Source organism: Quercus suber, unplaced genomic scaffold (genome assembly GCF_002906115.3).
Source record: "Quercus suber isolate HL8 unplaced genomic scaffold, Cork oak 2.0 scaffold_136, whole genome shotgun sequence".
Lineage (NCBI taxonomy): Eukaryota > Viridiplantae > Streptophyta > Magnoliopsida > Fagales > Fagaceae > Quercus > Quercus suber.
Genome location: NW_027069598.1, coordinates 44,176 through 60,121, shown reverse-complemented (window position 1 = coordinate 60,121; position 15,946 = coordinate 44,176). Strand labels below are relative to the sequence as shown.

General features: G+C 39.4%; 1 protein-coding gene across 1 annotated transcript in view; it reads right to left on the bottom strand.

Moving 5' to 3' along the window:
* Nucleotides 1-15,946, bottom strand: part of LOC112034549 (uncharacterized) — a 62,943-nt gene that overhangs the window by 41,766 nt on the left and 5,231 nt on the right. Inside the window, exon 3 of the mRNA XM_024067362.2 lies at nucleotides 8,349-14,329. Coding sequence (XP_023923130.1) covers nucleotides 8,349-14,329 — 5,981 coding nt within the window. The remainder of the gene's footprint in view (nucleotides 1-8,348; nucleotides 14,330-15,946) is intronic.

Below are 15,946 nucleotides of genomic sequence, written 5' to 3'. Positions count from 1 at the left end.
ATGTGGAAGAACTGATCTCTGGACAGTCTCGTGGTCAGTTTGCGATATCTTTCCGTGAGGGTGACAAATGTTCTATTCTTCAATTGGGTTCCAACACTTATGGCTCTTTCTTATTAATATCTTAACTCATTCATGGTCGTTGTAAGGGTTCTATAGTGGTGCCAAAAGGGAATTCAGGGAGTGGCTGGAGAGGGTATAGTGGTGCCAAAAGGGAATTCAGGGAGTGGCTGGAGAGGGTTTGGTTTACACCTGAGAAAGGCGATAGACCCAGAGTCTCTAGCTCCCAAGCAAGCAACCATAGGTATTCCCAATAGTGATGCCTCAATATCCTATGTGTTGGTGGTGGCAGGGAAACAGAAAAACACCAATGGTGGAGGAGAAGAAGGAAAGATTAAAACTACATTGGCTCAAAATCCTAGAGTTTTCAGCCGGAATAACAGTCATACCTACAAGGAAAGTATTCTAGGACAGAGGGAGAAACTTGGGGAGAAGATTTTGTCAGATTTCAGCCGTAACAACTGTGATACCTGCAAGAAAAGTATCCTCGGACAGAGGGAGCAACCTGGGGCGAAGCTTTTGTCGGATCTCGGCTGTAATAACCGGGATACGGAGCAACTTGGGGTGAAGATTATGTCAACTATAAATGGAATTGAAAGTGACGAGATAAAAGCTAAGCTAACCTTGGATCTTTTTATGCGTATGGTGCGTAGGAAAGATGGGAGATGGGCTATAGTGTGGTCTGAGGTTAATGAAGTGGGCCCAAAAGTGGTGCAACCTATAAAGCCCACTGGTCTTAATAATATTTCCCCTAGCCCTTTTTTTACAGCCAAGCACAAATCTGTTTGGAGGCCACACCAATGCCAAACTTTGGTAAACCCAGCCCACAGTCAGAGTTTTATACCTGAACTCGTAGCCCAACCAGTGTGTGTGCTGGGGTCTCAAGCTCTGAAGCCGATGGAGAATCCACTTCCGTTAGAGAGACAAGTGGGTGTGAGCTCAAGTGGCAATGGGTTGATGCCGATGAGAGTTGGTGGTGCTCCAGTGAGTGGAAAAGAATCGGTGGCAAGGTGCAGCTCTGATATAGTCAATCTCGACCCCGACAAGGCTGTCTTTTCTGGGTTCACGGGCTCTGGTGCCGAGGTAACTCATGGACTAGGTACTCGGGACTCTAGGTTCACCGGTGATATGGTGATTAGCTCGACAATGGTAGTGATTGAGCCTCCAATTCTAAAAGAGGTGTCACCGATCCTTTGTCGGCATCCATAGGTGGTTCAAAATAGTTTTTCTCCTCTCTCAAACTTGGGTAATGGGATGGAAGCTGTGTTTGGGGAAAGGGAAACTCATGAAGAAGAACGGAGTAGTCCTCATGACGATATGACGCAACAGAGGTTAGTGGATTCTATTGGGGAAGTTCAAACTGATTCTAGGCTTCACATTCTACCGTGGGAAACCAGTGGGGTGAATGCCAATGGTAGTGGCAGTGGAGAGAGATAATTGTGTGTTGGAATGTGAACCTCTGTCTCGGTGGGTACCTAATATCTCAGTAAGGGTTTGCTAGTTCAAGATCCTATAGAGAGAACACAGGTGTCTGAGCTTAGGCCAACCTCGGATTGGGTGTCCCAGTTGATGAAAAAATTATGTAAAATGGTGGGTTTCCCTATTGTGAAACATGAAGCTCAATGTTTGGCTCTATTTCGCATTCTAGAACAGGAATGTCTCAAGGTGAATGACGATGGGGTGTCTAAGCAATAAACTCAGGGTCACGAAGTCTCAGGGAGCTTAAGGGGCTTATTTCTTATGTTAATTATGATGGTGTCTCTGCTAGGAGTAGGAGCAGAGCTTCTTCAACTGCTTTGGGGGTTGTTGGTAGTTTTAAATGACTTTACGACTACTTTCTTGGAATGTCAGGGGCTTAACAATCCTCAGAAGAGAGAGGTTTGTAAGAATCTTCTAAAAGAGTGGAAATGTGATATTGTATGTTTTCAAGAAACGAAAGTATCTTCTATCGATGTTGCTTTTGTTCAGAGTTTATGGGGAGTCCTTTCATTGATTGGTCTGTTTTGGATGCTATGTAGACTTCGGGAGGAGTCTTGCTAATTTGAGATAAGAGGGTTTTTGAGAAGTTGGGTGTCATTGTAGGACAGTTTTCTGTCAGTGTATTACTAAGAGGAGTGGTGGATGACTTTGTTTGGGCTTGTACAGGTGTGTATGGCCCTAATGACAATGGACAGCAGTCTACTTTGTGGGAGGAGTTATCACAAGTGCGTGCCATGTGGCCCATAGCATGGTATCTGGTAGGTGATTTCAATATTATCAGGTACCCAAGTGAAAGGCTTGGTTGTGAGTCTTATAGCCCAGCTATGTTCGCTTTCTCAGATTTTATAGAAAAAAATTCTCTAGTTGATTTACCTTTAAAAGGGGCCTCCTTCACTTAGTTTAGAGATTCTGGTCTTCCCTCTATGTCTAGAATTGACAGGGCTTTGGTTTCTCTTAATTGGGAGGAGCACTTTGAGAATGTATCCCAACGGGTGCTTCCTCATGTTCTTTCAAACCATTGCCCTCTTTTGTTGGAAGCTGGTGTTGTTTGACGTGGTCGAAGTGCCTTTAAATTTGAAAATATGTGGTTGAAAGTAGAGGGCTTTGTTGATAGAGTTAAGCAATGGTGGGATAGATACAGTTTTGCGGGCTCTCCAAGTTTCATCTTGGCACAAAAATCGAAGGCTCTGAAAGCAAATTTAAAAAAGTGGAACAGAGAGGAGTTTGGTGATTTGGCTTTTAGGAAGAAGAACATGCTGACTGAGCTAATGGGTTTAGATGTGAGAGAGGAGTTGGTGGGTCTTTCAAATGAGGAACAGATTCGTTGCCTTCAACTCAAAGGAGACATAGAACAGTTGGCTTCTCTTGAGGAGACTTCTGGAAACAAAAGTCTCGGGCCTTGTATGTGAAGGAGGGCGATAATAATACTCAGTTCTTTCATAGATTAACAAACTCTCATAGAAATGCTAATCAAATTAAAAGGATTGAGGTGAATGGTGTTCTTTATGAGGATGAGTCTGATGCATGCTCTTAATTAGTTCTCTTTTATCAAGGGTTGTATAAGGAAACTAAGATGGGGCATCCTATTATGGATGGATTAGATTTTGCTTGTATTGAAGAGGGACGGTTATCCTTAGAGAAGGAGTTCACGAAGGACGAAGTCATCTAGGTATTAAGGGAGATGGAGGGTGATAAAACCCCTGGTCCTGATGGTTTCACCATGGCTTTTTTTCACAAATGTTGAAGTGTTGTGGAAAAGGATGTCATGGATTTTTTTTTTTTACTTTCATCGGCACTCTATGTTTGAATGGTCTATGAATACTTCGTTCCTCACTTTAATTCCTAAGAAGTGTAATGCCGTTAACATTAAGGATTTTCGCCCCATCAATTTGGTGGGTGTTGGCTAATAAGCTGAGAGTGGTTTTGGAAAATCTCATCTCTGAGACTCAAAATTCGTTTGTTGGCAGAAGGCAGATTCTGAATCCAATGCTTATTGCAAATGAATGATTGGATAGCAGGTTGAAGAGCAGAATACCGGGTGTGGTTTACAAGCTTGATATTGAAAAAGCTTATGACCATGTGAACTGGGAGACCTTGTTTTATTTGTTGGGCCAGATGGGTTTTGGGTTGAAATGAAGGGGGTGGATTAAGGCTTGTGTTACATCTGTCCATTTTTCAATCCTGGTAAATGAATCCCCTGAAGGATTTTTTGGAAGCTCTCATGGGTTGAGACAAGGGGACCCACTATACCCACTTTTGTTTCTCTTGATAATGAAGGTTTTAAGTAGACTCTTGAAGAAGATAAAGGAGTGTAATCTTATTCAGGGTTTTCATGTGGGAGCTGTTAACTATGTTGGTGTGCGTATTTCCCATCTACTATTTGCTGATGACACTATCTTATTTTGTGATACCTCTAGGGATCAGCTGCTGTACATAAGGTTGGTGTTGTCTTGTTTTCAAGCCTTTACGGGTTTGAAGGTCAATGTCAGGAAAAGTGAGATTGTCCCTGTTGGGGAGGTGAATAATCTAGATGCATTGGCTAATATTCTTCAATGTAGAGTGGGCAGTTAGCCTACGAAATACTTAGGGATGCCGTTGGGAACTTCATTTAAGACAACTTCAATTTGGAATCCTATTTTGGAGAAAATGGAGAAGAAGTTATTTGGGTGAAAGCATCTCTATATATCTAAGGGTGGTAGGCTCATATTACTAAAGAGTACTCTCTCAAGTCTCCCAACGTATTTTTTATCTCTTTTTATTATTCCTAAAGCTATGGCTGCTAGATTGGAAAGTATTCAAAGGAATTTTCTTTAGGGGTCTTCTGAGGGGAGTTTCAAATATCCTTTGGTGGCTTAGGAAAAGGTGTGTTTACCCGTTGAGATGGGTGGTTTAGGGATAAGAAGTGTGGTGCCATTCAATCAAGCTTTATTAGGGAAATGGCTATGGAGATATGGTTATGAAGTTACCCATCTCTAGCGGCGAGTTATCTCCACAAAATATGGTGAGGGTCAAGATGGGTGGAGTACTAATGGTTGCAGGAGGACTCATGGGTGTGGTCTATGGAGAAGTATTAATGAAGGATGGGAGAGCTTTTCTAAGCATCTGTCCTTTGTAGTGAGTGAAGGCACTCGTATCCGCTTTTGGCATGATGGATTAGTGATGATACTCTAAAAGATCTCTATCCTAAGCTCTATATGTGTTCAGCGGTCAAGCATGCTTGTATCTCTGAAGTTTTGTAGATTCCAGAAGGGGGTACTGTTAGAGTGTGGAATTTAAGGTTTTATAGAGCTTTTAACACCTGGTCTTACTACCATGCGATTCGGGGTGCTTCAAATTCTTTGTTTCCTTAGAAGGGTGTTTGGAAACCAAAGATTCCTAAGTGCGTGGCATTCTTTTTGTGGATAGTTGCACATGGTCGGATCCTTACTTTAGATAATCTAATGCTTAAGGGTCACCCTTTGGCTAATTGGTGTTGCATGTGTTGTTGTGATGGGGAGTCAGTAGACCACCTTCTTCTTCATTGTCCTGTTACTCATTCCTTATGGACCTTTATGATTAGGCGTTTGGTATTCATTAGGTTATGCCAGGATCAATAGCGGGTTTGTTATCTTGTTGGCATCAGTGGCTTGGAAAGCATAATTTGAACATTTGGAATTTGGTTCCAGGGTGCTTAATGTGGATTGTGTGGTTGGAACGAAATCGTTGTTCCTTTGAGGACAAGGAGAAGACATTGGATGAGTTAAAGGTTTTATGCCAACGTAGTCTTTTGGAGTGGTCTCGTTATTGGGGTTTTACTGATTGTTCTTCTTTCTCTGAGTTTATGTCTTCCCTTAGCTTAGTTTCCTGACTACCCTATGTTTGCTATGCTGATTGTTTCTTTTTCTTCTTCTTGTTCATCATCATGAACTTCTTGTACTTTTCATTTTTTTTTTTCTCATTTATAATAGATTTCTGATTACCTATCAAAAAATAATAATAATAATAATAATTAATGACTTCATGGTAATAATAAATGACCCTCTTAATAAAAGATTTTGTAAAATAGCAAGTGGATTTGCATTTTTCATGGTGAAAAAAAAAAAAATTATTATCTTTAAAGTTAAAAACCAATAATATTGGTAGACTGAATCTCTTTAAAATAGAATTTTATTAATACTTATCTTTTAAATTGAGTGGTTCTTCTAGGACCACAAATTATTTTACAATTTTTTTTCACAATTCTGAAGTGGCAAACTGCGGGTGGTTGTCTACCACTTACTCATGAACCCACAATTTTTTCTCTACCACTCCCACTATGCCACATCACAATTATAACAAAGAAGTTGTGAAATAGTTTGTAGCTATATTCTTTTTTCCTTTTAAATTTGTAATTAAATTTCATGTTTTAAATTTGATGTGCCCGTGTTTGTTTTTTTTGCTGAATGCATGTCTTTCACGTTGCTTAACTCCCAAACCCAAAAACCTTTTTTTTTTTTTCCCCTTTTTCCTTCTCTCTTTTTCTCATCCACAATCTCAAAACCCTTTTTTTTTAATCTTTTTTCTTTTTCCTTTTCTTTTTCTCATCCACAGATCTACTCTTTCACTTCATCCTCATCTTCTTATTTTCCTCTTCTTCACTTTCCTCCTCCACACACAGACACAACCACACAAGTCTTTCTCTTGCTCTCTCTCTGTCCCCAAATGAAAAGCAGCACTGCATCATGCCATAGTTACAGGCCTTATCTTTCAATCTCACACATAAAACCCACCATGACATCCTCAACCAAACCCACAAATCAAGTCTCAGCCTTTACAACTCCAATCTGACCTTCCATCTCCAACGATTTCCTCCACTATGCTGCCACTTCTATAACAACCCAAGGAAAGGCGCTAGCCACATTTATACTACACCTCAAAAGAACTAGTCACAATTAAGTCACCTTGTAGTTGTTAATAAAACTCAGATCTACTTAGTAAATACCCGATGTAAGACTCATCACACACTCACACACATCACACAATCAATCAAATTGGGGCATCACAATCTCCCCTACTTAAATCCCTAACGTCCTCGTTGGGCCCATTTTGATAGGTAGTGTCTCCGAGCCCACACAAGGTTACCGGACCGGCTCTGATATTTATAAGTAACGACCCAAGGAAAAACACTAGCCACATCTGTGTTATATTCCAAAAGGACTAGTCACAATTGAAGCACTTTGTAGCTGTTAATAAAACTCAGATTTACTCAATAAATACCCGATGTGAGACTTATCACACACCCATATATATCACACAATCGATCAAATTTGGGCATCACAACTTTCAACTCCCCCACTCCGCCCAATGAGTCTCTTTTACTAACCGTATTTTTTGTTGTTAGAGACTTGGGTAAAATTAGGGATTCAAAAAAAAGCTAAGGGTAATACAGGGACAATATGCAAAATAATCAACAGTTACATGGAATGCAACCGTGCATTTTGGAATTCCACCTCAGATGGTCCAATACCAAAAAGCACTTTTTGGTTGTTTGTGATTTGGAAAGGCGCAACTTGGAAATCTTACCAAATACCCAAAAATGAATGAAAAAAAAAAATCCATTTTGAAATCGCAAAGGTATTTTTTTCCCCCAAAAACACTGAACCAAACAGGCACTAACACCCCTAATTTCAATAGGTTGCAATTTATAAGAGAAAGATGGAATTGGCAAACTTTCTCACAAGCCAAAGCATTCAACTTAATGAACATGAGTTACTCAACCTTCCACTAGAAGTCCTTCATGTCGGGAAATAATCAAAGGATCAAAGGAGTATTAATCTGACATGAGATAACTGAAGCATGTCAAAGCCTGCGATGTGTTTTATTATATGTTGAGGTTGTTACAGGATCAGGTATCAAAAAAATTATTAAATAAACAAAGAAAAGGTTATTACAGGATCAAGGGTGAACCTCAGTAAGAGTGAAATCGTGCTAGTGGGGGCAGTTCTAGAAGTGAAGGCATTATCTAGAGTTCTAGGCCATAACGTGAGCTCCCTCCCTATAACATTTAGCTTAACTGTTGGCAAAATTTAAAGAATGGAGAATGATTGGCAAGAGGGAAGAAGATATACCCCTCTAAAAGGTGAGTGGATTATTTCATGTCTCTTTTTATCATAATAGTGAGTACAGCAAAATTGATAAGAGAAATTATAGCGGGGTTTAATTTCTTTTCTTTTCTTTTTTGGAGGGGAGGGGGGAGGGGGATTGGGGAGGACATGAATAGAATATTTCTTTCATTTTCTTCTCAAAATAGGATATAGCGGGGTTTAATTTCTTTTCTTTTCTTTTTTGGAGGGGAGGGGGGAGGGGGATTGGGGAGGACATGAATAGAATATTTCTTTCATTTTCTTCTCAAAATAGGACAACCCAGTGATGAACCCACAAAAGCAAGAACTACTCCTAACCTAATATAAAAAACATAAATGTCAAACCAGAATTATTTTATTTTCATATTATGATTCAATTCAAAAGTATTCAACTGACAAATGTTAAAAATTTATTGAACATTTCATTTATTAAAAACATTCACATGAACACATGCATAAATAAGCTAACTCGCTGGCAAAGAATATTGGTTACTGCACAAAAAACCAGGTTGGTTCCTTACAAAAGTAACACATTGAACATTATTAGTTTATTACTATATGATGTAGGAACCCACTTGGTTCTAATGTTCTGACTTCTGAATGGAATAGGAAGAAAAATAGAAGCCAAACAAAGGTTCAACTAAGCACTACCACCTACATAGATACAAAAATTTAATAATCTAGAACCAAGAATTTCATAAAATATAATACCTGGATGGTTGTTTCCAAGATCCATTTGCTGCCAAAACAAAAGGTGTTGCAGAAAGTACAGGTATGATAGTAATATCATCTTCAATCAAAAGTTTCACATCATGTAAAATGGCTGTAAATGCTTCCTGCTGTGAAACAAACTCAGACATGTGGTTGAGCACATAATCTTTGTAGAGTTCCACCATAGAGGGTTCTTTAATCTCCAAATACCTTCTTAAAATAATTCTTTCCTTTTCTGATTCTGTGCGTACAAATTCATCATTCAAAAGAACCTCACGTACACCACTGGTTTTAAGGCATTTGATAGGTTCACTCAAACTTACTAGCTTTCTACTTCTATACGACTCAAACATAGGTAGGCATTTGATGATTTCAATATGTATGTTTTCCATTTGCTCTTCACAGAACCATTTGGACTGAAGAATAAAACTCCGAAGTTCATGCAGCTCCCCTTCTGATGCATCATCAAAAAGCCCCTCAATGTTCTCTGGCTTACCAGCAATTGCCAGAAACGCATTTAATATTCCAGTTGCCGTTGGTGGCTGCACAAACCTTTCCAACTGTGGATGATCTATTGGCAGGTCACGCCTCAAGAACAGACATCCTACTTTCAGCAACAGAGAGGACATGTTCTCACTCCACCCAGTATCTTTAATCACATTTGAATTTTCAACTAGTTGCAAGAGAAAATTACTCCCAGCAGGCAGAATAGGCCACTTAGAAAACACAGAGAGGTTATCACACGATGACTTCAGATAACCCCACAGAAGTTTTATCCAGTCTAAACTTGGATGACCCTGATGCCCGGGGGTCCAAGTGACCTGTTTTGCTTGCTGCCACTCTGCTGGAAGTAATTTCAAAAAGAGTTTCTCCAGTAGATGGCATGATAGAAAGGAAATATTTGAGTCTTCACCAAAGGCTATGTCACATAGCTTCCCGTGAACTAATTCTGGGATTCTGCCATCTACTAGTTGATTTGGAACTGAATCCTTGAGAAGACCATACTCGTCCCCCTGTGCAATATAGATTCTTCCACCAAAACCTTTCTTGTCAAATGTTGTAAATGAACCATCAGCAAGAGGTAACAACGGTAAACCACACAGGCTATCAAACTGAATAGGTACTTTTATGTCAAGCAAGCAATATTCAAGGGTCAAAATCATTGCATTCCGGTCCATAAATCCACATTTTCTCCGAATCAACAAAGTCCTTAAGAACTGTGGTGTAAGGAAATGCAATGTAGGGCAAAATTCCATAAATCTCTCTGCCAGTGGCTGAGAAACAATTACAAGAGGTAGACCAGCATCTGACAATGCTTGAGCAAGATCATGTGCCTTGGGGAAAGTAAAATCAGGAAAGATAGCTTGCCTGGTTGAAATCCACTGCCCCCCATTGGCTTTGGTAAATAATACACGAACACCAAAATCAGCAACAAAATTGTAGAGTTTCCGTACAACTGATGCCCAAGGTTCTAATCCTGTTGTTGGCCATAATGAAAAGAACAAATCAGAAGGGCCAATCTCCAGCGCAACTTTCTCAAGCAGATGACCATAAGCAGGGGCAACAACATCTTCAAGGATGTAAATATTCCAGTCTGACCGTTTTTTTCCACCACCTGCCATGTCATTACCAAACCAGATGTCCCTACGATTTGAAGACAATTCAAAATAAGCGTTAATATGTGCTGGAAGACCAGTGCTAATTGGCAGTGGTAAAAAACAGAAGGCACGGCCTTCAAAATCCTTCCTATTTTGAGTGGAAGCTGTAGGAAGCTGAAACAAATCAGGAGTAAAAGAATCCTCTGTCTTTGGGACATTCAATTTCTTATCAACCTTGACAGAATGTAAATATGCAGCAACACATGCCCAAGGGATAAAATTATGGAACTTATCATTAGATGCTACAGAAGGGCTTTTAGCTCGCCCACCACCTATACATTCAGTGGTCATCCAACAATGCGATACATCGCCAGATGAACTGTGCTCCGTAGTAACAATCTTTTGCCATTTATATGGCAAATTTCCATCCATGGAATTGCTCAATTTCTTCAGGAACATATCTTTATCCATCCCACTATGCTGTTTTCCATTAATAAAGCTGAACATGTCCTGTAGTGCATTGGATTGGATTTCAGGATCACTAATGCAGCGTTTGTCCACACGACGTATAAGCTGCATTTCATGTCCAGGTCCCTCCTTCACAAAAACAGAGATAGTTTTCACAAAACGCAGAAAAAGCAGAGCATCAGACACAACCTCAGAAAAAGAAGTAAAAAGAGAGATGACATCTTCAGCAGCATATGCTTCTTTCTTTATTTGGCTTCGGGAAGCAACACTCTCAGTCCTAAGTGGGAAACGGAATAATGTACCAGGAAATGGATGCTGTAAATCACAACCAAAGTGCAAGTATGGAGAAAATTGATCAGGAAATTGTTCCAAAATTCTTCTACCCACAAATCTAATTCGTAGGCCAGGGTGGGATGGGGAGATCCCAGGTAAATTATGAGCATGAGGATCAAACATAACGATGTTTTCCCCAGAAACAAATGTGGGGATATCTGTAAAATGATAGACACAATTAAAACCTAGCCCAAATCTTCCAATTGCAAAAGGATTCTCTAGTTTACTTTCCTGACCAATGCGTGAGATTGCATAAAGATCTTGTGGACTGAAAACAGAGTCATTAAAACAGTACAATGCAGGGCCTTGCCAATCTGCCATTTCAGGAGAGAGAACAGAAGAAGTCCCATATTGAGTTTTATCCAAGAGAAAGATCACCTCAGAAGCTGCTGCATCCTCTGCATTTTGCAACAGCTCAAATAGAATCCCAGGTCCATCTGCATACATTTCAAGTATATGTTTAAGCCTAGTCGTCAAAGCTTCATGCTGTCCAAAAGCTTCTGCAGCTCCAGACAAACTCAGATTCATTGAATCAGCACTTTCAGCTAGCAAGGTTCTACAAAGCGAGCAGACACCAAGTTTCTCAGCAACATCATTGGATATGTTCCCATGAACAAATTTTTGAACTGTTCTCTTTGCATTTAATGTCAAATTTGACACACCGTGAAATGAGCTATCAGGATCTTCTGAGCCAAGCAACCAGGGGGCATCATTATAAACCAAGTTACTGGCAGGAAATAGTCTGCCTGAAACATCAGGTAAATAGACCTTAACTTGCTGGTCACGGAAATGAGCTTCAGATAGATGCTGCACAATCAGTATGGCTGCTCTGATTTCTGGTGGATCAAGAGGAGTGGAACCCTTTTTCACTGCCATTCTACACAGAATATTAGCATAATCACTGGGCTTCAACAGTTCTCGAATGCCAAGTTCTAAAAATAAATTCCTGAAAACTGCTAAATCAACAGGAATAACACGTATATATGGAGCCAAATGAAGTGGGCCATCCAGGACTACCTCGTTCATTGTTGCAAATCCATCTCCCACCCATATCCAACGACAACCTTCAAGAACAGCCTTTACAATGTCCATCTCATCTGAGCCAATCAAGCTTGTCAATATTGAGTATATTCTTGGCATTGCCATGGCTAATTCCTGCCTAAGAACCTGATCTTTCACCAACTCATTATTTTTTCCAAGCTCAAGTAGTTGTGCAGCAATCACACTTCCACCTGGTGGAGAAGACCATCCAAGGCTATACGATAGTGCTGTGGAAGAGCATTCTCCATCCAATATTCGCATGCTAGCAGAAACAATCCACAAGTCTGCTTGCAATCTTACAAGCTTGGGGGGAGCAACCATGGCTGACACAACAGGCCATGGCAATGCTTGAAAAGGCGCAAAAACTAAAACTGGGCACCAGCAGATCATCCGCAGATCACTCCAGAACTTTTCAAGGTTAGATTTAAAGTTGCGAGGTCTGAATGCAGTTGCAGCTCGTGAGAACATTCTGTTCACTGTTCCCTGATCATCATTTGCTGGACTGGGTAGCCACTTCATAGCATTAGCTTCTAAGTAGGAGAGGAGTACCTTGCCTCTTGAATATGCCTTTTGCTGATCTTCATGCATTAATCGTTCTACCTGTCGAGCACTTTGTATAACTGTCTCGGGAGATACAGATGTTCTAAGGCCCAAACCTAGTAGCATGTCCAAAATGCCAGATTCTTGGAAAGGGCCACAAGGGAAACTATCAGAGTCTTCAAGTAATGCATATAATTCGTCATTACGAGGATCATACAGCACATCAGGACACCTTAGAGCACCTCTACAGGTTGGGACAAATTCCAAACTTCTCAAGCATTCCCTGAGAGATGAGTCCTCAACACACAACTGTGGTAGGTTTTGCAAAACAGAGAGCATGATGCTGTCACGAATGTCAGGTTGCAACTCCCTGACTCTATTGAACACCTGTTGTCTATAGAAATACACCTTCCCCATTCTCTCAACTCCATAATACCTCAACAGAATCTCTTCTTCACCAGTTGAAGAGCCAACAATGAACTCACCTCCCAAAAAGTATTCAGGGACATCTAATGGTGGTAAATATTTTTGAGGATTTTCTAGATCAGAAAATTGGAAATCTTGAGCAGATCCTCTACCATAGACTCTATAAATAGGAAGCTTCTTGCAATTTTTTATGTTGGAATCATCCATGCATTCTCCAACATACCATTTTGGATCAAGAAGAAATCCACGAAGCTCATCCCTCTCTTTTACTCCCAGAATATGAATAGTTTGCACTATGCTGCCAACCTCTGAAGAGACAATATCAAATATGGATTCCAAAACACCTGCAGCATCACCATCACATACATAGTGACATAAATCTGGGTGTTCAACTCCATAATTCTGGCTTAGTATCTTACATCCAATCATAACAAGTATGTCTTGCATCTCAATGGAAAGTTTTACTGCATTGATCAGTTTCAATTGTCTAGAAATTCTGTACAGGTGCCCAGATGTGGATGGCAAGATAGGCCAATCACCAAACAACAATAAGTTCTCACACTGATTCTGAAGATATTGCCAAAATAACACAAACCATGATGAAGTTGGATGATTACAACAAGAATCTGGGTCCCATAACACTTTACTTTTATATTTCCAGTCAGCAGGTACAAACTTAGGGAATAACTGAAGGAAATAATTAACACCGAAAAAAACAAGATTTGACCTTGATGACCGTGCAACACCAGAAAGTCTATTCAGTATATTGAGAGGAATATTCTGATCAATTAGTCTATCAGAAATTTGCTGAAGTAACATGTACTCTAACTCACTGCAAACAAAATAGGAAATTCCTTTTGAAGCTTCTAACAATAATCCAAAATCACCATTTGCCAAAGGAAGTAATGGTAGATTATATGCAAATGTAACAACTTCATCATCTACTATGTCTTCAAGACAATATTCCAAGAGTACAAGCTTGTAAGGTTTGCCTAAAGAAACAAGAGTTTTGCATCCCCTAAGAAAATGGCGTACCACATCAGGAGTGATCACTTTCTGCTTAAAATCAGAAGCATCTTTGAGAAGCATATTAAATAAAATATTGGGTAAATGAACAATAGCCATTCCTAGCTGCACCAGGGCCTCACTGAGTTCCTTACTTTTACTAAATTCCTCATCATATAGAAAAGCTTCATCCAATGAAACCCACTTTCCACCTTCAAGTTCAGAATACAAAACAGGAGCATTACGAACATTTCTGTATATCTGCTTGACCAAGACATTCCATGGCTCTTCAAAAGAACCATTGGGCCATAAAGAATAGTACAAATTTGTTGGACCTAGCAACCCTCGCACACCAAGCAGCAATTGTGTGAAAGTGGGGGCCACAACATCTTCTAAAAGAAGCCTATTCCACATAGAACGGATTTTCCCACTTCTGTCCATGTCAGCCCCATACCAAATGCCACGACGGTTAGATGAGACCTCAAAGTACCCATTAACTTGGACAGTCAATCCAGTTCTTACAGGTAGCGGAAGGAAACAGAATGCTTGGCCACGCTTTAGAACATTATTCTGTTAAAAATCATAGTAATTATATGAGAATTTCTTTGAATATAGGTTAAAAAAGAAGAGGAAAAGGGAGGGGAAGAAAAGAAAAAAGAGATCCAAAACAAGAAAATAACTAACTAAAAGCAGTAAGTTGTGGGTTTTTTCAATAGTAATTGGCTGATTAGCCCCACAAACAATGCACATAAAAGAACAAGAATATTAAGATAGAAAAAACCAACCCTCTAAACTAAACTCTTAGAAATAAGCTCCACAAGAACATACTTAACTCAGGAAACCTGAACTAACAGCCTAAGTTGATCATGCACCAAGCAAATGTATATAAATAGTCGGAAAAATTGAAAAGCAATATAATTGTTGTAAATAAATATAAAAATTGAATTAGAAACAAATACTTGTAGACAAAAAAGATATTTCAGGCTAGTGGAGTATTAAGACAGAAAAAATCAACCTTCTAAACTAAACTCTTAGAAATAAGCTCCACAAGAACATACTTAACTCAGGAAACCTGAACTAACAGCCTAAGTTGAGCATGCACCAAGCAAATGTAAATAAATAGTCGGGAAAATTGAAAAGCAATATAATTGTTGTAAATAAATATAAAAATTGAATCAGAAACAAATACTTGTGGACAAAAAAGATATTTCAGGCTAGTGGAGTGTGCACCAGGCAATTGTAAGAAAAAAAATTGAGTTCTCATGCTTTGCTTGAAAAATGGTGTTATATTAGCACAGCAAAGGGATTGCCACTTTTTGAGCAGATATTTGGAGATTCTAATAGATATTTTTTATTATATAAGTAATCATGGAATACTAGTTTTCTTCCCTATGACACAGGTAATTCATAGAACTAATATTTCAAGCTTAACTCAACAGGTTTAACACAATCTAAAGACCAGCCCACCTCATCCTCTCCAGCTTATATGGCGAACTAGTGAATCAGCCAGCAAGTGGAACAAGACGACCTGGCACTAGCACACCCAACCGAGCAAGCTTTTTATTAAACTTCAGCCAAGATGTTTAATAACAGTAAAGGAGAGACATACTGTTGCCATCTTTCTCTAAAGGCTTTCCCAAAGTACCTTTGGCCAATCTCATGGGAGAAAGGAAAAGAAAAGAAAGGAAGAAAATGACCACTCTCAATGAGAATTTATCATGAGGATCAACTCTTATCCAAAAGCATCAGGCTCTTTAAAATGGATGTAATAAAAGGCAAAGGCCAATTACACTACCATGCAAAACTAGCACGAATAATAAAATTTTAAAGCATACCTAACCAGTACACGTATTTCCTATTTGAATCGTTTTAGACATCTCACTTTTGTATCACATTGAAATAAATACATTCATGATATATTTCCCATTTTACCTTTTTTTTTTTTTTTTTTTTTTGGGGGGGGGTGGTGGTGTGGTGGTGGGGTGTGCCAAGTTGAGACAGGGGAAGGTGAGAGGGGTTAAACAGAGTTTCCCTTGCTGGATTGAATCCATTACTTACGAGAGGAGGAGACATCATTTGGTTTCTCATTCTTCTTTTCATTGCACAACATCATAGTCTTCATAAACGAATGAAAGAAAACATCCTCTAAAGTTTCACAGGACAGGTTCATCAAATGCTCTTTCTTGC